This window comes from Anopheles ziemanni, chromosome 2 (assembly GCF_943734765.1).
Source record: "Anopheles ziemanni chromosome 2, idAnoZiCoDA_A2_x.2, whole genome shotgun sequence".
Classification (NCBI taxonomy): Eukaryota; Metazoa; Arthropoda; class Insecta; order Diptera; family Culicidae; genus Anopheles; species Anopheles ziemanni.
In genome coordinates, this window is record NC_080705.1 from 86,352,715 (window position 1) to 86,378,787 (window position 26,073).

Here is a 26,073-nt window from a genome sequence, read left to right on the forward strand (position 1 = left end):
AATTAAAACAATAAACATTTCAATGGCGCCAAGTAAAGTTCGAGTTTCCCCTTCCAACAACTTATCAACAGCAGACACAGTTTTTACTATTTGATGGGCTATAGCTTGCGTCAGAAGTAAAAAAATCCGTTAAAAGCCATTATGGTTTAACATCGTCCACACTGATCGGGTAAATCTGGTAGATTTATAATCCCAATGCTTGGTCCTGTAATGAAACATGTGTGTGTTTTTATTTCCTCCAACGCCTTCGAAAAACAAGCACCGTTTAAAGCTGTAAAGGATGTTATAATCATGCAGTTAATAAATATTACACTGCACATAGGAGGGTTTGGGAAATGTGGATTTTCTTCTCATATGTAGCAGAGACGCCGGATAGAAAACAGTACCTTCATCGTGAGACAACACTGCACGATGAATGGCATGTACAAATTGGCTGCATTTGCTGTAAAACGTACACCAGAAGTGGAAATATTTTATCATGTCATGGATCCGTGAACTCCGTTGTCTTTGAACCGACAACTTTTCCTCTATTTTGCGTCCTTTCCATAACTTTGTACAGGTAGAATAAAGTAACATCCGCCAGAAATAGAACACCGATTTTCCTCCAGCGAAACGGTGGAAAATCCTCCCTGGTATGTGAAAGGAAATCCACCGTGCGGGAAAATGGTAAGGAGACATATTTGAGATCACCGTATGCACCGAGGTGAAGCAAATTTAATTTATTCGGGCGCATTGTTGGGGGTTTCCTTCAACCGTATACGCGTACAATCATATCATTATGTGCTCTAGTTCCTCAGCATACAGATCATATTTTATGCGTGGCATGCTGATATTTGAATAAAACCATTTTTAATAACATTAATTAATTGTATTGTATTTTACTATATTTTTATATTTTGCTGCTGTTGAATATTATGTTTCATAAGATATTAAGTTTTGCTGCCAAGCGCGAAGTTGCCCACCTGAGGCAGGAAAAAGTCACCCAAACCATGGTCCGACCATTAAATGGGCAGCAAATACAGAAGCAAACACATAAAACACCTCCCATTGGCTGCCTCGCAAATATTGATTTTATGGAAATAAATTCTCCAAATGCAATGGGTGAGCAGCTGAATGAAATTAATTACTTTTCAATCCCTCCCAAACCAAGCGTGCACAAATAGCCAAACAAACGGAACGCGTTCCACTGCTGTGACTATTTGCTTGCAAAATTTATGACCACCAAAAAGAGCAACATATCGAGGACCAGCCATGAAATGGACCGGCATCCGGTGCATTGGTTCAAGCCGAACGCAAATCGGAAGGATTTATGGCTTGATAAGTGCCAAGAAGGTGTGCAAAAACAAGGCCGCATCATCAGAAATGAAGATGCGTGTAAATACACCAACATAAAATACACAAAGGGATGGAAGAGATGGAGAAAAAAAGGAGATTGCACGCACCAATGATTTTAACACCGTCGGCTTATCCGTCCACGGTGTTGAGGGAATTTATGAGCGAGAAAGTGCCCCAAAAATGAATGGAAAATCCTGGAGCTCGCGTGCGCCATAGAAATGCACAATCCACACACCAACTCGAATGCGCTGGAAATTATTGTTTTATTATTTCTTTTTTTTTTAAACATTCTCCCAGATCAGAGGTCAACGAACTGAAGCATATTATACTGTATCATTCATTGACTTTATACCAACAATTTGGTATGTTTTGTAACACATGGCATGGGAATAGGATGTTTATTCACGATGGTCTTTTTATAAAAGAAACTATTTTATTCTTTTGCGATATTCTCTCAAAAACACCCCCAAAAGTTAAAAACCATAACCATTTAACTGAGTTTCAACTAATTCACTGTGATAAAAAATGCGCAGCCGGTAGGATTCGAACCTACGCTCCCAGAGGGAATCTGATTTCGAGTCAGACGCCTTAACCACTCGGCCACGACTGCTCTATACACCTTGGGTGTCTAAACACCAATTAATAGAGAGAAACATGATGACATGACATGACAAAAACGTACATGAAAATCTATAAATACATTTGTTGCGGTCAAAATATAAGTTAAAGAAAATCGAAGTAGAGTATTTCTCAGTTTTTTGGTTTTTCTTTTTTATCAAAATCTTGAAAATACAATTATTTGCTTTATAGATTTACAGCTGAATTTATTATTTGCAATCCAATTTCCAACCCACGAGGCCCTTGAGAACGAAGCTCATTAACATGGTATGATAATTATGAACAACATAATATTATGATGAATGTATCAATAAACAAGTTCATTTGCTCCGGGCAATTTTTATGGAAAAGAGTTTGAATTGCACGAAGTACCCTGCCAATCCGAAACGACCCTTGCCACACTATGCATTGCGGATACGTAGATTACTTGTAATTAATATTGATACCACCATTGACAATGACATCATATTACATTATAAAATTAATCATCGTTTCCTCCACTCAGAATGCACACAAATTTGCAAATACAAACATACAGACTATTTGCTGCATGCAAACAGCAATATTAACCAGAAGCACTTTAATCAAATGTGTTCTATCCATGAATTTACAATGAGCTCATAAAATGAACCATGACGCCATTGGCATTAATCAAGTCAATGTGGAGAAAGAAACCGTCAACGTCCAACGATGGGTTTAATTAGATTTACTGATTTAATATTTATATGTCATTACCGGTGCATTTGAACCCCCATTTTAACATGAAAGCTCAAATTACAACTTTGGACAATGAGAATAAACGATGCAACAAATTATAAATATTCAATGAAATAATTCCTGAAACACTAACGGTTCATATTTTCTTAATATAGTTTTATTACAATATATGGTACTATTTACAAATACAATTCAGTATCAAGTTGATAATAAAGTACAGAAACACTTCAGTACACAGTAAACCAAATAAGCAAAAATAATAAGAGGTAAATTTAAAGTTAATTACACTATAACATGTTGTCACTAATCTGTACAGTAAGATGCTCCTTATGCTGATGCTACCAATTACTTCAAGTACGAGCTTCTTGCTCCAACTGGTGATGAACTTCCAATCCGTTATTTCATACCGATTTAATCCGTGTCAATTCGCATTCTACTTATTATGTAAAACTGTTGTGGGGATGTGAAACGTCTGTTCAACCTGTGACTCCTTTGGAGTCTATTTCCCACGCCCCTCCAATACCCACATTCAATCGTCATTGATCAACCGAATGCGCACATTTCGGCCAAACAGCTTCCTGTTCTGATACTCGTTCAGTGCTTTTTCCGCGTCGATGTGGTTTGCGAACCGTACCATCGCCTCCCCGGTGGCCTGTCCGTTGTCCAGAAACCGTCTGCGAATGTTCTCCAACGGGAGGTCAAACTCGCGGAAAAAGTTTTGCACGTCCTCCTCCGTCGTCTTGTACGCCAAGTTCAAAAGGCCCACCGTCGAGGTGCGGTACGGTCCACAGCCCACCCCCTGACTGTCTTCCGGATTCTCCCGCACCCCCGTGGAGATGGCATCGAAGTGCTTCATCATATCCGCGACCTGGCCACGATCGAGGTGGCTAGCGAACACCTTCCGGCGGCCAAGATTCTGCGACGATTTGGACTCGGCGTGGGCTGCCTCGCTCGGTGAGTTGAACTCCACCAAACACTCGCCCGTCCGCTTGCCACGCTCGTTGTGTACCAACAGTACGTTTTTCGCCTGGAAGCCATCCTGGGCGAAGAACTGAAACACGTCCTCCTCGAACACCTGGAAGTCGACGTTGCGCAGCAGCAGACAGGTGGTTCGCTGGAACATGTCACCATTGTCGACCGAGTTGCCACTGCTGAACCGCCCACCACCACCACCACGACCGCCAGATGAACCCTGTTGCATGCGACGATTGCGCATGTTGTTGTTATTTTCTCCGTTTCCATTGCCATAATCACCTGTTTGTGAGCTTTCACGATCATCGCCACTGTTCATTCGCATGTTACGATCAACCCACGACGAGTTCGTGTCCGAGCCAGCGCCCGCATCAGAATCCGTCTGGCGTTGTGGTGCATTATCGAGTGCCTTAATAGCAACGCGTGGATTTCCCTCCTCCTCGTCCCAGTTCTTTTCCGTATCCCAACGCTTCTTCCGTGCACCGCCGCCTGTTCTTCGATTACCATTACCAGCACCATTACCACCCTCTTCATCACGGCGCTCGTTACTGCCCATAGACCGCTCGCTACCGGCTTCACCGTTGTTGCCGCTGGTATCGCCGTTGCTTTGATTATCATTCTCCCGATCCATCCCACCGTCGGCCGTCGACTCACCGGCTCCGGAGGGTTGCTCGTCCGAACTGTTCATCCGCCCATCCTCCGGATCCTTCGGCGCGTCAGCCGCGTTCGGTGACGCAACGCCCGGATTTTCATACTCATTCTTTGCCACCACGTAATCCAGCTCGGGACACATTCGTACCGAAACCTTCTTGTTGCCGATGTAGTGCCGGTGCACCTGTAACCACGCCTCCTTCGCGTCCTCCTGCCGATGAAACCGAACGTACCCATCCAGCTGCTTCGGGATCAGATGATTCTTCACGATCAGCACCTCGACGACGGTAAAGTCGGAGAACATCTTCATAATGTCCTGCTCCGTGGAGAACGTTGGCAGGTTCCACACCTTCAGCGTGCTAGTCGGTTGATATTCGACCGCTTTTTGCTGTTTTCTACCACTCTGATCGTTCGTGTCGTTCGAGCTGTCTTTACCATGAGCATTCCATGATGATCCGGTTCCCGACGCACCCCAGGGCTGCGTATTCTGTTGCTGTTGCTGCTGCTGTTGCATGTGATTTTGCTGCTGCTGCGGTGGCTGATAATCCTTAACATCCATGCCGGGACGATACGAATCGATGGCCTGCTCAAACTCCTGATCGGTGATGGATTCGATCCGGAGGCGCATAAGACGTAGCATTGAACCATCGCGCGACATGGCCCTACGCTTTCCATCCTTGTGTAGGAACTGCACATACGCCACCCCGGTCCGGCGTCCATTTTGATCGTTTATCATCTTAATGCCCTGGTTGGAGATGACCTGCGACTTGAAGAAGCGACGAATTTCTCCGTATCCCGTGAGTGAATCCAGATTGGACACCTTGACGGAGTAATCATTTGTTATGCCACCGTTGTTGAAGTTGATCGAGTAAACACTTTCCGGCAGGGGAGAAGTATTGCGGAATGGACCACCGCCATCAGCACCGCTAGACAACGCTCCATTGGAAGTCGGGAGGGGGGATATTTTACCGCTACGAGACGGTAAGAAGTGCATACCACCAGATTGGGCGCTTCCCTGCGTATGCAGTCCAAAGATCGGTTCCACGTGTCGAGTCATCCCACCGGCGTCCATCGGTTTAGAGTTCCCCGGGAAACCCTTATCCATCCCGTTCCACTGCTGGGTCTGTTGCGATCCATTGTAGCCCGCCGTTCTGCCGCTGAAATTAGAAGCCCAAGGACGGTTTTGCCCCTGTCGGATGTCACGATCGTACGGATTGCCCGATGGTTCCATGCTTCTATCGCGGCTGTTCTGATGGTTTCGTGGCGATCGCGATCGGCTACGCTGCCGTGTGCGTCCAAAACGATCGCGACTCGAGCTGCGACTACGACTGTTGCGATAGCGACGACTGTAGTCCCGGCTGGAATCGCGCGACCACGATCGGCTGCCACGATCGCGCGAGGAAGATCTACTTCGACCGTTCCGTTTGTAGCTTCTTCCACGCGACGAAGAGCGGCTGCGGCGATCCCGCTTCAGATCGCGATCACGTGACGACGAACGACTCCGGCCACTGCGCTTATATCCACCACGCTCTCTCGAAGTAGAACGACTGCGGCGTTCCTTCTTCAGAAACTTCCAGGAGTTCTCACTGTTGGCGTCCTTCTGCTGGCCGTTCAGGTTCACCGGCGTTACACTGTTCGCTAGAAAGCTGGTATCGATGCCCCCGTTCAGTGATGTACTTGGTGCTTTAGTCTGCAGCTGCCCATTTAAAGCCGAAAGCCATCCAGAGAGATTGTTCACGCTCAAAGAAGGGCTCGTGTCAACCGGATTTCCTACGGACAAGCCCGGAATCTCGTTGTAGGACGATCCCTGGGACAACATGGACCCGTAAGCAGACGATTGTGTAGCCATCGAACCACCGGAAGGCACACTGGTGGCAGAAGCAGGAGTAGGAAGTGAACTACCACCCAACGGATTTCTTACTGCATTGGCCAGAAACCCGGACAGGCTGATCACCGGCGGTTGAGGTTTTTGCTGCACGGCCGGGTTGTTTAACGCCGGTGGCGGATTGTTGAACCGTGGCAACGAAGCGGCGACCGAGGCAATCGCACCAAGTGCGCCAACGGCCTGAGGGATGATCGATGGTTGTATTTTTGTCTCCGGAAGGGCAACTTTTTGGAGGCCCGACATCACACCGGTGGCACTGGCCGCTACCACCGTCGGGACGACTCGACTCATTTGCATGTAGCTGAGGGCTGCCTTGCGCGCCTGATCGATCACCTTTTGCATTTCGGCGCGAGAGGAAAGCAGTAGCATTATCGGTTCGCCATTTATCCGGCCTCCATTGAGGGCCATCGCCTGGCGGGCATCTTCGTCGGTGCTATACGGGAGTCAAGGATAGAATGAAAACCAATCATAAATAAAATCATAAAAATGCGCTCCGCATTCTTTCGGACCAAACAAACGCTCCCAACGCTTCGCAACTGTCCGGTTGATTCACGGTTTTAAGACATAGTTCGGCATTTATAATTTTGTAAAACGAATTTGAAGACCTCAACGAGTTAAGAATTTTGGAAGGGTGGAATTTTACCGTTTTTTCTTGAATACTTACCAACACGAACACCAAAGAATGTCTGTAACGTGTTAAGTATTCGATATCCAATAACACTTTTTTGTGAGCAAGTGAATAATAACATGCTAGTAATAATATTATAGGATACAATTCTCAATTTTTATACAACATCTTATTTTAAGGAATATAAAAAATATGTATCTTACAACAATAGTTTGCAAATCTTGACGGCCAAGTTTTCTTTAAAAAATGATTTATTTTCAAAGTCTTTAATGTTATAAAACCTTGCTCTTTTAATCATATTCCTCGAAAAGGGGGTTTTATGACTTTCAGTACTTATTTAAAACATACAGAAACGATCTTTTAAGACCATATGGACCATACTCAATGTCATAGTCAAATAAATTGACCGAACGGACTGTATTGATGATTAAAGAAATGAAAATTAAAGCAATTTATAAATAGATTAAGACAATGAGTGTACAAGATACTCAGTGAATAGACTCAGGGTGTTAATCAAAATTATAAAGTTTAAACATGTTAACGACAGATTGAAACATGACAACTGGATCTAATAATACTCTTACATTTGCAAGTCTATTAAGTGTACATGATCTTTCAGCTATCGATCAACCAGGAAAATTCAATCTTGTTTTAACCTATAGGATTCACATCAATTTATTTGACTATAGGTCATTTATTACTAATAGTTGGAAGGCTTAAATTTTAATTAACAAAAATATGTTATTAAAATTTTTACAATATCGAGAACAAAAAAGTGTTTCCGATTTTTCCTAAAACATATGCTGTTTCCAATCAGCCGAAGCAATTTCACACCACAGCTGTCTCGCGCAATATATAGCTATTGTTTTATTCTACATTATAAGTGAGCTTTCCATATGTTTATTTGATCTACAATAGTACAAATGTAATAAAAGAAACCGCCTTAACATGATATGCTGTAAAGAAAAAACAACATGGACCCAAAATTTGTATTTTTACCCGTGAAGCTTTAACAAGATCCTGTTATACGTTGTTAGATCAGTTTATTACAACTAACAATAAAGCAATGTGTCCAAAGGTAGGAAACAAACTTTGTTAAAATTCGAATAAAGATGTTTTAAAATTTTTAAGTAATTTCCTGGAAACGATGCAACATCACACCATTCAGCATATGGGCAATTCAGATAAAAGAAAATATCTCTTCGGAACCAATAGTAAGTTCCTAAAAATATATATTTTCCAATGACATGTGAAGCCACCCCTTGGACTCCCACACACATCAACCATTAGGTTCATCGGTCAATTATGACCGCATCCGATAGGTATCTGTTTCGCTTTTCCCCTTGGCTATTATCACCCATTCATGTTGAGCTGCCGCTTAATAGTAACCAATTAGACCACTCCCTGAGCCAAAGGTATTTCTGTTTGTGGTCATCATAAGGCGAAAAAAACCTCCTAAAGTGATTCATGGCATGTCACACCACCGGTTCGCGCTGGCGAAACGGTGAGAGGAAATAGTGCTTTACTTATATGATCATAACGAGCGCGCTCGCACCGATGGCTCGAGAAGGAACTATCCAGTTCGGCGGCGGCGGTGGCAAGTCGAAACGAGTCTTCGAGATCTTCACATCGTACAGAGGATCCAGTTTCTGAATGTTTTTTTTTTCCTATTCCATTACCTTCCACATTTTCCTTGCAGCGCGCATTGGCGCAAACAGGCACCGAGCGGACAGATGCAGCATACCCAAAACGAGCGGAATCGAACGAACTTGATCGTGAAAGAAAGTGAAACATCATCGTACTCACCCGCGACCATTGCACCAGTCGCACGCTCCTGCATTCGGTGGTTGGGGAGACAGAAACAAACAAGAAAAGCTGAATCACGGGAGACCTCCACAACCGTTTCCAACGCGTGCGTCCCGTGGCACGTTACCCCGCGGTTGCAAAGAATCCGTTCCTCATTCGTGGACTAGAAGTCGGACTGCTGGCCACCACGTGCAAAGAGTGTGCCCGCGACACGCGACATAACGGCTTTACTCTATCGGCGTAATCTCCATCGGCATGACACAAACAGCGATTACATCTTGCTATATTAGTTTATCTTGCAACTGTTACTTCCGACAGCCTGGTGCGCGGTTCCGCCACCGAGTTTTTCTCCACATGTTTCCCTTTTTTCTTTTGCATACGTTTTCCCCCATTTTCGCTACCCCAGTGACATAACACACGGGTTCGATCACGGGTTCGACCTCACAACTAGTTCCAGCTCTCGGTGCTCCGTGTCGGTGGCGGCGGGATGTTTACGAGTTTTGCATTTAGTGCTCGCTCATCGTTTGGTTAAGAAAAATATCATCCGCGAGGCGAAATGTGCGCATAAAATCCTCCGATGATTCGTTAAGTCATGCGATGAAGATTAACCGTGTTATCCTTGCCATCGTCCTCCACCCACGGAAGTATGGGGGAACGAACTGAACACGCCAACGCCAACGTGCAAAACATGCAAGCATGTTTTGGGACTGCGGCTGAAATACGCATGATTTCGCAAATGCCGAAGATCCCGGCGATAGGGATGAGGGGGTTGTAAGCCGTGGTAAGCTATGCCGGTATGATAGGAAACCATCGCAAGACGATTACACAACGAGTAATGGACCCAAACGCCAGATACCAAAGCTGGTTGTATAACAAACACACGCGACTTCAAACAGTCCGGAAGATGCCCGCGTGATCCCTGGGGAGTGAAAGCTTATCAACCGAGATAGAAAATGGATAACATTATAAGTTGATCCTATGGCTCGGCTCTCCTATCTACCACCTGTGCTGGAGGCCGTCTGGTAATCTATAATGGGAAATTCTTTTTGTCAACTTGTGATAACAAAACAAATCGTTTCACTTCCATATTACCAAACTGTACGATCATGTGTAATCAACGATCAAACTTTTGTTTCTTCTTTGAACTATGCCAACGATCAACAGCTACAGTTTGCTACTAGCGATGGGAGATCTTTTCTTTGGTCATCAGTGATTAAGTCGTACCTCGACGCCCAAACGGGGCCCCGCGCACTAAGCTAACAATCGGAAACGGGAAAGAAAATGGAATCAATACAAACCTGAACGCAATGAAGGCATCGCCTAGTTCACCGCCGACGATATGGACGCCACCATCGGGAATCGACAGCCCTCTGAAAAAGCTGCGCACATCGGACGCATTGGCCGTCAAGGGCAGCTTCTGCAGGCGAATTATCACGCTCATGCTCGCGCCGTCCAGTTTGGGTCCCTTCGGTCGGAAAGATATGTTTCCCCGGGCTCTAGGGAAACCACAGAGCCACCAGTAGTAGTAACGTCGAACACGAGCACAGCAGAAGATAAAGGAGCGTTGGCACCACCGACCACCGCCAAGCCAAACACGGCTTTTGTCGATTCGATTTCTTTCTTTCTAATTCAACATACTCCTTCGAATTACGAGTGAATGCGATCGGCGATCGACGTCGTGTTAGATCCGTAGAATAGTCAGTTGACAATTTTTTTACTGATGATGATCTACAAACGGAACACAATCGTTTCGATCACACGTGCTTCTCCCGTCCAACGTTGTTGTGGCTCGTCGTGCCTTTGTCCCTTTCCGCCACGACGTGTGTAGTATGAAGCAAAGCAACGGCACACAACTTCCAGAAAGGTGCTTCTACCTGTCCTCTTGCTGATAAATCGCCTGAGTAGTCCTAAAACGGAAGAAAATAAATAATCGAAATAAAACATAAGAAATGCAACACGTGCTTCCGGGGCCAAAGCTACCCCCCGAGAGGAAATTACATAAACAATGGATGAACAATATTTTTCCTTGCGTTACAATAAAATTTACAATTTAAATCCCTGCAAATCAAACATTGTATTCAGCACACATTCGATTGCTGTACGTTAGTGCGTGCGTTTCAATACCTATGCTCCTCCATCTTGTACGCTCATTAACGAGCAGTCTGCAGGCAACGGGTTCGCCTGGTTGGGAAGCATAACCCCCGGCAGGAACCTGTTTTCGACTCATGAGCCAAGCTCATTGGCAACCAAGCCAATGTACGCTCCGAGCTGATAGAAACGGGAGCCGGGAGGGTTTGCTGCAAAGTTTATCTTATCACTAAAACACCGTAAAAAGGCGCGGTACAAATGAAACAAATTTCTTTCTCATTCCACGTACGACTAAACAGCTTACAGATCCAAAATTTGCCCTGCAATAAGCAATTTCTTTCGCACTACTGAGACATTTTTTCATTGTTGAATGCCTTATTGACATGAAAAATTGTACCAACAACAGAAACTCCACTGATTGTGCAAATGTAAGCAAGAAATGTATAGGCTTTTACAATTTCTTTCGAAAAGGACACATATAAGCAATCACTTTTCTTAAATGGAAAATGTTGCTTATGTTGCTTTAAATGAAAAACAGAATTGGAATGTAAAGTAACCTACGTTGGCATAGTTACATGGTAACAGCTCATAGAGTTCTTTTCGAACATTAAAGAATTCTTTCTTACAAATGCTCAATCAAACACGCCTACATTTTTAAAGGAAAATGCAAGAAATTGCCTCAACTGTAACATTGTGTACAAGATCGAAGCCGACCTTCCTACGCTTCTTTTCAGCGAACCCTCACCTGGCTACTTGTCGCACAACGGTGACGAGATACTTGGCCTCTACCTAAGTAGAGAAAATTGCAACGGAACCCGTACTCGCAGCATCGGGGACCGCCAAGTCTTCTGTCGATCATGAAGCTTTAGGGTGGTGATGGTGGAATGAGCTTAGGAAGTGCGTCTATAATCCACAGGTTGTTTTTCGTACGGACAATCCGAGCAAAAGCATCCGAGTTTATGGAAATGGCAGAAGGAGAAAGAAAGAAACAGGAGTTTCCTTTCCCCCGCCGTCATTTTCACTCGATGCCGACGAGAAAGGAAAAGCTTTTCTTGAAAACTATAAATCGGTTGGTGGCAACGGAAAATCTCGCAGTATCAGCCAGAGTCTTATCCTCGATCGATACCTGGAGTCTCCGTTCAAACGTGCCTGGTGTGTGCCCGTTTTCCAGAAGACAACGTCCTCTTTCTTGTTTGTTGTTTGAAAGTGAAAATGATACCGTGGAAAGTGAGTTTTGTCTCGTTTTTGTGTTAAGTCATAAGCCGCACGATCGGCACACGATCCGCAAATAATTATTCCATAAAAGTGATATTACATTGAGTAGAAATTCAGCAGCAGCTAGAAGGGATGTGGTTTAGAGAAGAAAACTCGTGTTATTTGATAGACAATTGATAAAAACAAACTCTATCGAAAAAGTCCACGCCAGAAAGCCTGCAAAGTTTTTCAGTGTCCTTCTCAATTGATCCCGTTTAAAATGCAGCTTTAAAATACACCAGAACAGTACCAGTTTTGATGTAGTAAATCATCAATCGTAATATATTTACAATAGAGGCAGTCTTTGATTCTCGCGAATTTCTATAGCCACCCTCTCTCCTCCCTCGTATTAACTGTCTACGGTCGCCTCTTCCGCGGTGGTCGTCGCGTCCGTTGTTCGTAGTTTGGCCGCTAGCTCAAGAATCTTGGCCACCTGCTCCTCCGTCAGCCGCTCGTCCGAGTCCTCGATCATGAGCTGGATGTGCAGCGGGGACAGCGGTGGATCGTTTACCATCATTAGACACTCGTTCTTCGTCAGATTGAACTCCTTCATCGCCTGCAAGAACTGTACGATTCCGGCCGCCGACTGCTCTTTGCACGGTGTGTCCTCCAGATATTGGACCGTTTCGTACGTGATAGTTGCTAGATTGCGCAGGCCAAACTTTTTTTTGTTGTTCTTCATGTTCTTCAGCGCCGTCATTACCTCGAAGTTGGTGAGAATGGCCGCATTTGGATTAACAATCTCCATCGGTTCACGGGTGTCTTAAATAGCGTCTGTTTTGCGGAAGAGTGAAGGATGTGGAGATGATGACATACGAGTATTCAGAAAGGATGTGGAATCGGAAGAAACTTTCTAGTTGTATTGAGCAATTGGCTAGGATCGATTTTTGGTTAGACAACCCGTGTATCATTAATTGTTTTTAAATTGCCTACAATTTCAGAACACAGCGTTAATCCTTGCGGCCACACTGTTCCTGCATGTGCATCCCAAAAGTGCTCTAGAAATCGAACATCCGCATAGCTTTTCCGTGTTCAAACGTGGCGTGATGTTGGGTGATGTGTCGTACAGCTACTCATCGACGGATATGGGTTCGCCGGAAAGCGGTCGCTACAAAACGGTGACGGTGATTAAAAACATTGCCGTCCCGAAACCGACCAGTACGATGTTCAGCGATCGATCCGAGCATTTTTACGATACGATCGAAAAAAGCTCCACCGCAGGCCACGGACATAAGAAACGCACCCATGTGGAATACTGGCCACCGAAAGAGGACAACCAAGTTAGCCACCACCAGCATACGAGCAGCCTGCAGAAACCAGAGCTGGAGCGGCATAAGACCAGCAGTAATACACACCCTCCATCGCATAATGGAAGCAAATATCGGGGTCGGCCGCAGACCACGCCATCCCACAAACCGCCAGCAATTAAAGAGCATGTGCAGGAGGAGCCCAAGCACCCGGTCGAACTGCTCGAGCTGGCAAAATCGGCAGTTGAAACGCTCAACCAAAAGGCAAAGATCGGTGGTACGAACACAGGTCCTGTGACCTTCCCAGCCGACGCCACAAAGATGAAGAAAAAGATTAACGGAATCGTCAGTGTTGCCAAAGAGTACACCAGCATCCTGACAACGGACCCGAAGGATCGACAGCCCATCGCAAGCAAACTGAGAACGAAGGTAGACCTACCGACCAAGGCACCGACGATGCAACCGACCTCCACTTCCAGCGAGGAGATCCCGCTGAAAGAGCTCGAGCAGTCCGAGTACGTATTCAACCACCGAACGGGAGCGTTCGAGTTCAAAAAAGCGTCCAAAGCACCGAAGGCTGTCCAAGAGTATCTCCGTGCCGGTCCCTATGGTGGATACAAGATACAACCAACGTCTTCGAAAGAGGAAACCGATGAGCCATCGATGGGCCAGGATGATACCAACACGTACAGCAGCCCCGCGGAGCTACTGTTCGCCGAGCTTCGGAACGCCGTAGCCACGCGAAATGTAACGATGATCAAATCGCTCGCTAGTCAGCTGGAAGAAACGTTCGACGTGGGGAAGATGGATTTTGAGTCGCTGAAAATGGAAGACATGGACCGACGACCGACGGCGGAACCGACGATGATGGTGATGATGATGGAGACAACAACCGGTCGACCACCGTTCGATTTCGGGTACGGATCGGAGACGACGACCATGGACTATCAGGAGGCTGCTACGGAAGCTGCCGTCGCCAGCACGACCATAAGGGCAACTACAACTATACCGACCACGACGAAAAAACCCCTTCGATACATTGCACCTAAACTACGCGGATTCAAACGATTCTCTTCCAAGCGACAGAGCAACTAAATGTTAGATGGCGGCGTGACGGTGTTCCACAAAAATACGAAACATATTTTTGGGATTTTATTTATTAGTTTTCTGGTACGCGCTTAGCTCGAGGGGGCGTTACGTTATCATAGATTAGACTCAATAATCTCATGTCAAATCAACTGGAAATGTTTAAAATATCTCACGAAGCGAATTACGATTTTCCCATAATCAATCATTTAATCGGACTCCGAGCCATCGTTCAATTACTAAATGGCATTAGTGGCATTGTATGTAGAATCAATTATTATATAAAGTCAAAACGTATATTTTACCAGAATGGTGTAAAACTAGCAGTTAAGGCAAAACTTCTTCCACAACATGATCACGTTTCGGATAATGCTGTAGGTTATGTTTCAATAAAGTGAATAAACAACGGTTCTCTGCGATTATATGCTGCGTCAATGCTACAATATTCACGTTTACCATAGATGACATGGGAATTTGGGGACATTGGGAGTGAAGTTTTTACAGTTCAATACTAAACGTAGGAATATTTCGCTGTTTACATTTTGAGACGAGACGAGTTCTCAATTCTTCACAATCATCCTTACCTTGAGAACGTTCTAACAATATCCCTTCCATTCAGTTATTATTTGAAATAAACGTGTGATATGTAGTTTTTAACAGCATCGTGGAGATATCTTTTTAAACACAACGATAATATTACGCTTACTTCAGAAACAACAAATTAAACCATTGATATTTATAGTGCAAAAATGCCAAATATTTCACTTGCGCTGGGCGGAGCCTATTATTTAATCGTGTTTAACTCACTATTAATAATATATTATGGCTATTTTATTTTTGTTTATTGATTGTAATTCGAAAATTTGATTGTAATGTAAAAGTAAGTGAGGGTTTTTTCGCCACATTAGTATTACGCATCCTCACAAAATGCTCTATAGGAGTTAATGTATTGATCGCAAAACAAAAAACAGGAGCTTGAGAAGGTAGGAACTGAAAAATCGTCATTTTCCAAAATCGCTTATCGTTTTCACCGCTATGTTGTTAAAATATGTGTTTGCCTCTTTCATACCACTGCTGGTCATTTTTTCTTCTTGGTGTAACGACCTTGTTGGTCATGCCTGCCCGTAAAGGGTTTACGAAACTTTTTACCCTATGTGTACGTGGGTAGTCAGTCCTCTCGTACAGCGGAGGGGTCTGGTCTCGGTTGGGATTCGAACCCACGCCCGTCGAGGTGATGAGCCCCGGCGCTCATGGGTCGATTTTCTAACCGGCGCTACCCTCGGCTGGTCACTGTGTATCCTATTTTTTTTAAATTGGCACAACATTTGGGACTAAGCCTTTCTCCGAAGAGAGTTACTGTGACCGAAAGACGGTATATTCTAAATCGGTGGTCCACCGCTCATAATTACCGGGGGGGGATGCCAGACTCAAGATTCGATCATGCCACACCTATGACGTGATGTTCCCTCGCGTTACCGCTGCGCCATGGACAAAAACGGTCTTGAAATTCGCTAATTAGTTTAGATTTTTTGGAGAATGAAAAATGTCGTTATATAGCAGCAGCAACTTACTTACTAACACGATCGAGTACTGGCCATAGACAATCAAACATTTCAAACAATCGAAAATGCATCTTTATATCAATAGCCAAAACAATTTCATCGTGAACTGATAACATAAAAATATCAAAATATCAAACGGTACCAAATGTCTATACTGTACTTATTCTCAGCTACTATCACTTGTAAACAATGTGTCACAAAACAATCTTTTTTGCAGTGTTTTTTTGTTTTTTGTTATTGTTGTGATATTTGATTACTTATTTGTTTATGACCAAAACTATTCACTGGCAAAAATACCCACACTTACTCCAGCATGTTACATCCACATTGTTAATGATAGTTTGTTGAATTGAATGTACCCATTTTTTGGAATAATAGTAAGATTTTTTTACATTGTAACATGCTCTTTTTTTAGGAAACTCTTGATAAATAAGAAAAGGTATAAACAAACAGATCGTTCAAGATCTTAAGACTAGAAATCTTTTTAAGTTGACTACTTGGTGGACTACATTTAATACGTTGAGCGCTACGTCAGTCCCGTGGGACCGACAGCGTTCTTTCCCGTATGCCGACGTCGGTTCGCTCGGATCGACAGAGCCGGTTAGGTAGGGCTGTTTTGCCTTGTTCTGTATCGTCGAGAAATGATTGAACGTGAAAGCACTGCTCGCTTGCCGTCGATGGTTTGCTACGAATCGCCGGCAGAGGGGAAAGCAGTGCAATCTACGCAGCGCTACGCTTAACGTGTTAACGCGGAATAAGTTAGAACGCATATTTGTAAAATCATACTATTATATTCATAATAAAAATAATGCTCATCAAAACCGCACTGTACGTGTTCATCATCTCTAGTAAAATAAGATTCTAAAAACTAAACGAAACTTATGAAATGTTGTAATTTGTTTGATACCACACCCAAGAGTAGCGATGTGAAAAAAAAAAATAAAGAAAGACTCACAGTCCAGAAAAATCCAAGGGAAACTTTAGACCAGGGATGTCAAACATGCGGCCCGCGGGCCACATGCGGCCCGCAAGAACATTGGGTGCGGCCCGCGACCCCTTTGAAACAATACATCGAAAGTTTGGATCCTTGAGTATTGACTTTCCTTTCAATAGCAAAATATTTAATGTAAATTGCGTTACGAACTGCGAATTGCAAGAGAACTGAACGAATGTCAATTTAAACAACAATAACAATAACAATAACAATATATTTCAATAAACTTGATTTGAATTCGTTAAAATTTGGAAAACGATTGAGCGACAAACTCTCTCTTTTACTCAAAATTTGTAATTTTTTTTTAAGAAGTAATATAATATGAAAAAATGTGAAAAAGTAAAACATGATTAACTGTTAAGATAAAACTACACTGATAAGAACATATTTTGATCAATCCAATCAATTATATGGTTTGGCCCGCGAACCTATTTTGGAAGGAAATGCGGCCCGCGAACCTATTTTGGGAGGAAATGCGGCCCGCGAGGTAAAACGAGTTTGACATCACTGCTTTAGACGAACGCAGAACGGAACAATTTTTTTCTGATCAAAGGACTAACATAATAATAATACTGTTGATCTGAGGTTTTAATTTCTATGGTGCTCTGCAAAATCCTCCAGGCAACGAAATAATCCTCCGATTGATGCTCCTACTTCCTTGCCGCAAACACTGTACTTCCGACGAAGTGTCCACCAAAGCTACGCATCCACACAGATGCGCTATGCTTGAGGATGAGCTAACTTAAAATTTTATTTATATTCTACACATTTTGATAATACGACTCACACTGGGAATCTGCGAATGCATCGTCGTGAAACAATGCATTCATCACCATTCCGCCATCATGCCCAATTTTCACACGTTTGATCACAATGCATGAGGAAGATGATTACGCGAGCAGCAGGAATATTACGCTCTAGGCCTTGTTGAACTTACCTAAACACTACTAAAACAGTTTAACCACGCACTACTATTGAATATGCTGTCTTTTCAACAATCTTTTTCAATAACGCACAGTAGAAAACGGAGTTTTCTTGCTTTTCGTTAACGCAGCGCAAAAGCAAACGGAGCAAACTTTTCTGACTTTAGATACGAATAGCATTTCCGCTATGTTGGTAGCACTGCATCGTTTTTAGGAATGCCGTTACCTACGTTATGACAGTATCGCTGCGTTGTGACGCGTTACACGTTATGACACTATGGTAGTAACGGTTAGCATTCGCTATCAAATGTCAAAAAGCCGCAGTCGTTGTAAACATACCGGCGGGTAAACATGGGCGATCAGCTACCAACGAAAAAGATTAAAACCGAGCCAATTGATAAAGAGAATGATATCGAGCACGCTATTCCGACATTCGTCCTTAAACCTCCCACATCTCTACTCGAGTCCTCGGTCGAAGTAATCGATTTGACGGAGGAACAGTTTTTAAACGAATTTAAAAGCTTTTTAACTACCCTGCCCGAACGTCGTGTCGATAAGGATGCCAGGAAAAACACAACAAAAGCGAAATCTAAAGCTTCCCAACGGACACAGTGCATGCCCATAGACTATCTAGAACACGTTTGCTTTCAGCAAGACACGTTCATCTGCGAGCTGTTTGATTTTACCTTCACCAATGTAATGCTGTACGGTCGGGTAACGGCCGAAACGGTGAAAGATGATGTGGTAATATACCGCCTTGATGATGGTACAGGGGCGGTAGATATATTTTACCGGCCCGGTAATAAAAAATATTCGGGTAAGCAAATTGGTGGAAGAGGCACAACATTATTTTCACGGTACCTGTACGTCACATTACAGATAATCTTACCAAGCTGGAGTATTGCGATGACCTGCTGCGTCGGAAAAATACTCCATTCAACGAAGAATCCGTACCGGAGTCTGCGGAACTGAGGAAACATCTAAGACTGTTAATACAGATTGCTAAAGCACAATGTACTAAGCGCTTAAACCGAATAAAGTTAGGAACGCTTTGCTTCGTTGCCGGAAATCCATTCATGGGCCGGGAGGATAAGGTATGCGTGTTTGCCCACAGTATGTTTCCTGACGACGAACTGGGCAGATCCTGTGAGCTATTTTGGAAAACTCATCTTCTAAATATCTACGAACCCCTTCTTACATCAGAGGATGTGCCTACGGTGGACAGTGATAACAGTTCTGGGAAAAACATTACAGAAGTAAATGATAATCACTTGGGGGTATAGACAATATCAATTGCATTTAAATATATGTGCGTTTCCTCCGTCCGTTTCGAGCCAAAGAACATGTTTCTGATTGTAAGGAATATTTATTTCAGTTGCTTTCTTGCACATTCACATGTTGCTCTGTCGCTATGTGTCTCTTAATCCTCACATAAACATACCTATCGTACCACTTAGCAAAAATGACATTTTATATTTATTCCGAAATGAATACAGGATTCGCCGAGACAAACCCCTACACACGCGGGACAAAGACAATTTGCTGCTTCACATCACTTCGAGTAAAATGTGGCGAAGCGATATCAACCAACGTCCGAAAAGGTTAAAAGTGATAGGACGTGTACTAGGGAAAGGGCGCAAATGAAACGAAGAGAACGGGAGCACCACACCACTCCAGTGCATGAACACACACAACACCACGACCAAATGTCCTTTCCTGCAAAAACAGATACCGGGATGACGGGTTCGAAAAACGGCCATCGTCCGTACCACCACTGCCTGAGACTTAGGCGGTCTTTGCTCGCATTGCCGCACGTTTACTGGTGACGGCCTGGAAACCAGATTTAATACTAGCCACCGAACACCGCGACCCACAGGATTCGCACTGCAGGAAGAACAAGCGGGTATCTTTCTGGAGGATGGTGTCGGGCGAGCGGCAGGTGTGGCATGTGACGTACTCCTTGATGTATCTTCGCAGCACGTTCTCGATCTGTTTCGGCTGGAAGCGTCCCTTGATGATGAGTTGATTGTTACCGTCCACCGACCCACTCGTACCCAATTCCGCAAGCAGGAAGTCCAACAGATGCTTCTGAAGTCGATGGAGCGTTTTACAGATTTCCGTAAAGTTTGCAAATGAGGTCTTCTTCGTGCCGACACGCAACACCTGCGGCGGTCGCATCACAAACTTAGGTTTGCGGCCACCGGCCATTTCCGGGTTCTTATCCAGGATGATTTCGAACACACGATTCAGCAGCTCATCGTACGTGTAGTCACGGTCCGAACCAGCCCACGATGATGCATTATCATCCACTGTAAACAAGAATAGCCAGAGCGAAAATACAACAGAGTTATTTTAACATTGGGTTCACTTCATACATGAAATCATTAATTATTAACTAAGGAAGAACACATAATTTAAAAATATTAGTAACATCAGTGGTATACCAATCTCGGTGATTGTCCCATCGTTCTCGGTAAGGCATGTAAAGTCAACACAATGGCAAAATATCATCAGATTTAAGTTATTTTAAACCCTCATTTCCCATTCTACAAGATTCGATATGATCGTAGGAAACGTCACCCCCGCAAACTTACCATTATCCTTGTCATCTTCGCCATCAACGCCATCCGCCAGCTCCTGTTCCATGAGCTCGGTAAGATCCTTCTTCTTCTTTTTCTTCTTCTTCATGCTGAAGTCCAGTTTGAAGTCCTCGTCCAGCGCGTCCTCGGCGCCCCCATCACCATCTTCCTTGTTATCCTTCGGTTCTGCATCTCCATCACCCGATGCCGATGGAAGAGCACCGTCCAGCTCTTCCAGATTGAAGGGCTTCTTCTTTTTCTTCTTTTTCTTGTTAAAATTCTCTAGATCCAGGTCATCATCGCCCTCGGCCACCGATTTCGCATCGCCCGGAGCTGCTGCACCCGGCTCAGTGTCAGCCGATTCTTCCGTCGCTGCCATAGCAGCGTCCAAGTCAAACGGAGTCTTCTTCTTTTTCTTTTTCTTCATCAAGGAAGGGTCAAAGATCTGCCAAAGAGGAGGAGGGAAAGCATTAGGGAAAGTATTAGCTATTAATATCACATTCAAAACATCTTGAGGTGTTATCAGCCCAGTCAAATCGCCGTCTTTTCAGTGGAACACGGGTGTCCATAACCTAAAACCTTCGGCATGCAGTTACTCTCTCTTTCCCACCGGGAGACGAAGGTTCGAAGCGATGTGGCTCTTTTTTACGACAGTCGGCACACCAGGCATGGTTCACCTTTCACCAACCAAATATACCGAGTTTTTCAACGGTGGACATTGAATACCTACCGCGTCTTCTTCAGCCATGGTTTGCTCTACCTCTGGAGGCTGTTCGTGCGGAATTTTCACGAAATTTAACACGTTTATTTAGAGTTTTGGGGCGAGAGAAACTGGCCACTTCTGCAATATTGCATCAGCTTTTTAGAGAATCTGCAAACTGTCACGTTTGACAAGTGTTTGACAGTAGTTTTCCTTTTTTTCTCATCTTACCGTAACGGTGGTAACGGTCTAACAGTGCAAACGCTAGTAACGAATGAAATACAAAACAGACGTTACGAAACATGCAAAATTAAATTTCATCAAGACCATCTCCCATTATATCAAATAAATTCGCAATTTGGTTGATCCGGGCACACAGAATACGTCAAATTTTATTTATTATTTGTGTAATAAATTGTTTGTTTCAAAGAATGAATTTAAATCGGCACAAAACAGACGGCTAGTTCTAGTGCGACGTAATCAATACTTTCTATCTTCACTTTACTCGACCCCATACAGCTTCAGCGTTCGATCCATACTCGTCGAAGCGATGTACTGTGCATGCTTTCCAAAACGAACGCCCGTTGCCAGCGCTGTGTGGTCATTGAACACTTTCAACTCTTGCCATTGTTTGCAGAGGTATACGCTGAAAATAAAACAAAAACATTTTCATATAAGTTCTTAAGAATTCGAAGGAATAAGGTTTGTGACATACCGGATATCGGTACCAGCAATGGCAAGATAAGTTCCGCTTTGATCGAAGCACAAATCCTTCACCTCGTACCCATCGTCCAGCTGAATGGTTTTGAAATTTTTCAATTTTCGCAAATCCCATAACTTTACGCACGCATCGTCAGCAGCTGTGGCCAGATAGTATCCATTTTCCGAGAACGATATGGCTGTTATTGGTCCGGTATGACCGGCAAAGTTTGCCACGTTGCTTTGTTCCTTCAAATCCCAGATCTTTACTTGAGAATCTTCTGTGCCGGTACCGAAGATCAGCCCATCAGGATGGAACTGGGCGGTCGTTAAGCCAAATTCGGCCGTATCGGCAACCTTGGTTAGCAGCCGGCCAGAGCGGATGTCCGAGAACGCCCAATGCTTGTCTGAAGACGTAGACAGTACGTAATCACCGGTCGGATGCAGTGAAAGGCCGGTGACGGGACCATCGTGGCATCGAAGAAGTAGTTGGGTCTGCGAAGTTGGAACATGCCAGACGCGCATGCAAGCATCGGGTGATGCAGTGATGACCGTATCCTCCTCCGGGTGGAAAATTACATTTGTTACTTTTTTCGTGTGACCCTTCAACACGGCAACGATTTGTTCAGTGTCTTTGTTGAAAACGGTCGCGTTCTTATCGTTACCTCCAGTGAGGATTTTACTTTGATCGGAATGGTTTATATCCAATGCCAGAATGCCAGGTACACTAGCTGAATGCAATCCCGGATGCGAAGCCAAGGTGAGGAATCCACGCAGCTTCTCTTGGCTGACCAATTCCTCGGGTACAGTTCTGCCTTTTTTCTTGCGCTCTTGCGTCAGTACCGTTGCCTTATCCTGTAGCTTCTGTATGACCTCCGCACTCATTCCGGCCTGTTCCACTGGTTGGGTGGCCACACCGGCAGCCTCTGACGCTATCGATGGCTGTGGAGCGGCTTGAATTGCAGACATTCCTGTCTGTGGTTTCAGTGTAGCAAGAGCTTCCCGTGCAGCAGCTACTTCTTTGTTGAGTCGAGCAATTACACGGCATGCGGCATCATGTTGGTAGAGTGCGTGCGACAGTTCTTGGCGCGCCGTTTGCAACTGCTGACGTTGGGTGAAAGAATGTAACATCAATGCGTCCCACTCGTCTTGCATGGTTTTGAGTGTGGCAGGAATACTTGTAGCACTCGGTGGTTTCGGGCGAACAATCGGAGGAGCTGCAAAAATATTAAACTGCATTATCAGTACCAGCAACAAACTGAGGTGATCTAAGCTGTACTCACTTTTCACATCGACCAATTCTTCCGCTGTTAATGGCTGTCCATTGATTGGATCGCACTCATTTTCGATCAGATACTTCTCGATCAGGCGCCGTTCAAAGATTGCACCTGATTTCGGTGAAATGCACGGATGTTCCGGCACTTCGTTTGATACTAAAAAGCGGATTGAAGAAGAGGAAATGTTTATCGCCGGCCTAACCTCAATCTTTCGTCAGCCCGTAAACGAAACGAGGAAAACGATATTAAACCCAATCACTGGGTTCCACTACTTACTACTGCAAATCAGCGACATGTTGTACAAGCCACCTGGTTAGTTGTCTTTTGTTCAGGTTCTCTAAATACAACACTTTTTAACACAAAACTTTGCCCAAAATACGACGCCTCTGCGAATTCGGAATCTGCGGCTGCTGTCGCTTTCTTTTTGACAGATTCTGCCAAACCTAAACCAAGGCGTTAGAATAAAGGTGTTGAAAAAAATACTTTGACATTCCTCTTAAGTTATCGATGCATGGACCTTTACTAAAATTCATAAATTAATTGTTGAATTTATTAAAAAATTATTTATGTAACATAAATAAACTAAGACTGCAATAGAAATGGGGATTACAAAAAAAAGATCATGTTTATTTGCCTTATAGTTCCACCTTGTGTCTTCCAAACAGCTTGTTTTTACTTCTCGCCCTCTTTCGGTGTTTTTTTTCATTCCTTCAAAAATTTGCCTTCCACACGAATGCTGCTGACGTTGTGTTGTAGCGGGCGAACAGGTTTCATTTCCATTCACTCGTTGTTGTTCGGTCGGTTAACCTGCATTCTACCACCCACAGGACGGTGTAACGAATTTAAACCAATTTTCCAATCAAATTCTACCTCGGTTTGGTGCGTTCTTGTGTGTTAAACGGAAGGAAACCGGTCATCAACATCAATAGAGAAAATGTCGGTTAACTTACGCTCAGTGTTTGCATTTGCGAAGGAGTACCACCAAAAGAAGGAATCTCAGAAGGATATTCAGTATGGAACGGCAGGTTTCCGTTCACAGTAAGTAGAAGGCTTGGTTTAGTGAAAGGGAATGGGCAAGACATTCATTTCCTTGTTGAGTGGTTGCTTGAATGGTAGCACGAACGCGCAAGTCGCTATCGTGCGACCATAAAATGCTTATCTCTTAATACGTTTGTTTACTTTCCTCCATCCAGCGCGGATAACTTGGACTACGTCATGTATCGAATGGGTGTGCTGGCCGCCCTACGGTCCCGGGCGAAAGCAAGCCAAGCGATTGGCGTCATGATAACGGCTTCGCACAATCCGGAGCACGATAATGGGGTGAAACTGATTGACCCACTGGGAGAAATGTTGGAGCAGCGGTGGGAAAAACTAGCCACCGACCTGGTCAACGTACCCGACGGTGAGCTCGAGGCAGAGGTAGCGCGAATTTGCGAACAAGAGAAGATAGATAACAACGAACAGGCGAAGGTTTTTGTTGGGATGGATACACGCTATCACAGCCCGCAGCTTTCCCGTGCCGTAGTCAACGGTGTGTTGGCCCTCAAAGGAACCGTTACTGAGTTCGGGATCGTTACAACACCGATGTTGCACTATTTCGTGACTTGCACCAACACCCAGAATGCTTACGGTTTACCCACGGAGGAAGGGTACATGAACAAGTTGATAACAGCTTTCAAAACGCTTCGCGGAGACTCAACCGAAAATGGCAACTACAAGAACCAACTGTTTTACGACGGGGCTAACGGTGTGGGTTCGCTTAAAATGCTGGGTTTTATCAAGAAGCTCAACGGATCCCTGAACGTAAAGGTGTTCAACAGCAATGGGAAAATCAACTTTAAATGTGGAGCCGATTTCGTCAAAACGAACCATCGTGTCCCCGAGGCACTACCGGAGGACGCTCTACCTAATGGTCGATGCGTTTCGGTGGATGGTGATGCCGATCGTGTGGTGTACTACTTCACCGATAGCGACGGAGTGTTCCACCTTCTGGACGGTGATCGGATAGCTACCCTGCTGGCGGGATATTTGAAGGATCTCATTGAAAAATGTGGTGTAAAGTTGGAGATGGGTCTGGTCCAGACTGCTTACGCAAACGGTGCATCAACGGATTATATCGTCAATCAGATGAAAATCCCCGTCAGCTGTACAAGGACGGGTGTTAAACATCTGCACCACAAAGCCCTCGACTATGACATCGGCGTGTATTTTGAGGCAAACGGTCATGGGACGATAATCTACAGCAACAAGGCAAAGGATGCAATTCGAGCGGCTAGCAAAGATGAAACGATCTCCGAAGAGCAACGAGAAACTGCCAAACGTTTACTGCAAATGATTGACTTAACCAACGAAACGGTCGGTGACGCAATCTCCGATTTGCTGCTAGTTGAAACGGTGCTACATGCTAAGGGTTGGTCTCTTAACGACTGGCTAGCGAGTTATACCGATTTGCCGAATCTGTTGGAGAAGGTTTACCTTGCTGATCGCAACGTGATCACCGTTACGGACGCGGATCGTGTCGTCGTCACTCCGGAGGGTCTTCAAGATTCGATCAACGAAATTGTGGCCAAGTTCCCGAAGGGTCGTTCGTTCGTTCGTCCTTCCGGTACGGAGGATATCGTGAGGGTGTATGCCGAGGCGGATACTAGAGCCAACGCTGTGCAACTGGCGTACGAGGTGGCTAATCTGGTTTTCGATAAAGCCGGAGGAGTTGGCAAACGACCGGAGAAAATGGAAATCTAAATATTCCTCATTTAGTGAAACACAACAGAGACCTGTGCTACTAAACTGCCAACAAAATGATGTTAATGGAACGAATTTGATTTTTGTTGAGTTTACAACCACTGCGCCCTCGCTTATACAAGCACCAGAATAATGCATCAATAGCAATGAGATTATTTTTATCCGTTAAGAACGGTCCTAATTCGGTAAATGTTAAATATTTTAATGCATCACAAAACAAAAATTAGAATCAAAATAAAGACAACATATATGCATATGCTTATTTCTACTGTTCTTTAATGAAAAACAATAAAAAATTTAATTTGCTCAA

The 26,073-nt window shown here is 44.3% G+C and overlaps 7 protein-coding genes and 1 non-coding gene across 8 annotated transcripts; 3 read left to right on the forward strand and 5 right to left on the reverse strand.

The window, feature by feature from the left end:
• Positions 1-1,863: 1,863 nt before the first annotated feature.
• Positions 1,864-1,945, reverse strand: Trnas-cga (transfer RNA serine (anticodon CGA)). Its single transcript has one exon. It is a non-coding gene; the product is annotated as a tRNA-Ser (tRNA).
• Positions 1,946-2,942: 997 nt separating this feature from the next.
• LOC131294614 (uncharacterized) lies at positions 2,943-10,121 on the reverse strand. Its single transcript, XM_058322660.1, has 2 exons — positions 9,911-10,121; positions 2,943-6,611 (listed from the first exon to the last, which is right to left on the reverse strand). The coding sequence occupies exons 1-2, from the start codon at positions 10,051-10,053 to the stop codon at positions 3,200-3,202; spliced, it is 3,555 nt and encodes a 1,184-aa protein (XP_058178643.1). The 5' UTR covers positions 10,054-10,121; the 3' UTR covers positions 2,943-3,199.
• A 2,173-nt stretch (positions 10,122-12,294) lies between these two features.
• On the reverse strand, positions 12,295-17,921 carry LOC131281186 (DNA-directed RNA polymerase III subunit RPC9). The gene is made up of 2 exons (XM_058310446.1): positions 17,781-17,921; positions 12,295-12,728 (listed from the first exon to the last, which is right to left on the reverse strand). Exon 2 carries the CDS (start codon positions 12,700-12,702, stop codon positions 12,304-12,306), a length of 399 nt encoding a protein of 132 aa, XP_058166429.1. The 5' UTR covers positions 12,703-12,728; positions 17,781-17,921; the 3' UTR covers positions 12,295-12,303.
• Positions 12,786-14,296, forward strand: LOC131294615 (uncharacterized). The gene is made up of 2 exons (XM_058322661.1): positions 12,786-12,827; positions 12,896-14,296. The coding sequence occupies exons 1-2, from the start codon at positions 12,786-12,788 to the stop codon at positions 14,294-14,296; spliced, it is 1,443 nt and encodes a 480-aa protein (XP_058178644.1).
• Positions 17,922-18,104: 183 nt separating the features above from the next.
• LOC131294617 (uncharacterized) lies at positions 18,105-19,049 on the forward strand. Its single transcript, XM_058322662.1, has 2 exons — positions 18,105-18,583; positions 18,646-19,049. The coding sequence occupies exons 1-2, from the start codon at positions 18,118-18,120 to the stop codon at positions 19,047-19,049; spliced, it is 870 nt and encodes a 289-aa protein (XP_058178645.1). The 5' UTR covers positions 18,105-18,117.
• A 61-nt stretch (positions 19,050-19,110) lies between these two features.
• LOC131283152 (eukaryotic translation initiation factor 2 subunit 2) lies at positions 19,111-21,108 on the reverse strand. Its single transcript, XM_058312731.1, has 3 exons — positions 21,076-21,108; positions 20,361-20,790; positions 19,111-20,075 (listed from the first exon to the last, which is right to left on the reverse strand). The coding sequence occupies exons 1-3, from the start codon at positions 21,091-21,093 to the stop codon at positions 19,552-19,554; spliced, it is 972 nt and encodes a 323-aa protein (XP_058168714.1). The 5' UTR covers positions 21,094-21,108; the 3' UTR covers positions 19,111-19,551.
• A 300-nt stretch (positions 21,109-21,408) lies between these two features.
• On the reverse strand, positions 21,409-23,436 carry LOC131285092 (pre-mRNA-processing factor 19). The gene is made up of 4 exons (XM_058313952.1): positions 23,298-23,436; positions 23,028-23,177; positions 21,761-22,961; positions 21,409-21,691 (listed from the first exon to the last, which is right to left on the reverse strand). Exons 1-4 carry the CDS (start codon positions 23,314-23,316, stop codon positions 21,547-21,549), a joined length of 1,515 nt encoding a protein of 504 aa, XP_058169935.1. The 5' UTR covers positions 23,317-23,436; the 3' UTR covers positions 21,409-21,546.
• A 373-nt stretch (positions 23,437-23,809) lies between these two features.
• LOC131286286 (phosphoacetylglucosamine mutase) lies at positions 23,810-26,023 on the forward strand. The gene is made up of 2 exons (XM_058315258.1): positions 23,810-24,059; positions 24,215-26,023. Exons 1-2 carry the CDS (start codon positions 23,956-23,958, stop codon positions 25,761-25,763), a joined length of 1,653 nt encoding a protein of 550 aa, XP_058171241.1. The 5' UTR covers positions 23,810-23,955; the 3' UTR covers positions 25,764-26,023.
• Positions 26,024-26,073: the final 50 nt, after the last annotated feature.

Excerpts from the sequence above, each read along its gene's own strand:
- LOC131286286 (XM_058315258.1), top strand. The coding sequence starts at position 23,956 with ATGTCGGTTAACTTACGCTCAGTGTTTGCATTTGCGAAGGAGTACCAC. Across the intron at positions 24,060-24,214 it reads ACGGCAGGTTTCCGTTCACA|CGCGGATAACTTGGACTACG; the intron begins GTAAGTAGAAGG and ends TCCTCCATCCAG.
- LOC131294617 (XM_058322662.1), top strand. The coding sequence starts at position 18,118 with ATGGGCGATCAGCTACCAACGAAAAAGATTAAAACCGAGCCAATTGAT. Across the intron at positions 18,584-18,645 it reads CGGTAATAAAAAATATTCGG|ATAATCTTACCAAGCTGGAG; the intron begins GTAAGCAAATTG and ends GTCACATTACAG.
- LOC131294614 (XM_058322660.1), bottom strand. The coding sequence starts at position 10,053 with ATGAGCGTGATAATTCGCCTGCAGAAGCTGCCCTTGACGGCCAATGCG. Across the intron at positions 6,612-9,910 it reads GATGCCTTCATTGCGTTCAG|CACCGACGAAGATGCCCGCC; the intron begins GTTTGTATTGAT and ends ACTCCCGTATAG.
- LOC131285092 (XM_058313952.1), bottom strand. Across the intron at positions 22,962-23,027 it reads AGAATTGGTCGATGTGAAAA|CTCCTCCGATTGTTCGCCCG; the intron begins GTGAGTACAGCT and ends ATATTTTTGCAG. Across the intron at positions 21,692-21,760 it reads ATTGCTGGTACCGATATCCG|CGTATACCTCTGCAAACAAT; the intron begins GTATGTCACAAA and ends TTTTATTTTCAG.
- LOC131283152 (XM_058312731.1), bottom strand. Across the intron at positions 20,076-20,360 it reads CGAAGATGACAAGGATAATG|TGGATGATAATGCATCATCG; the intron begins GTAAGTTTGCGG and ends TCTTGTTTACAG.
- LOC131281186 (XM_058310446.1), bottom strand. The coding sequence starts at position 12,702 with ATGGAGATTGTTAATCCAAATGCGGCCATTCTCACCAACTTCGAGGTA.
- LOC131294615 (XM_058322661.1), top strand. The coding sequence starts at position 12,786 with ATGTGGAATCGGAAGAAACTTTCTAGTTGTATTGAGCAATTG. Across the intron at positions 12,828-12,895 it reads CTAGTTGTATTGAGCAATTG|AACACAGCGTTAATCCTTGC; the intron begins GCTAGGATCGAT and ends CTACAATTTCAG.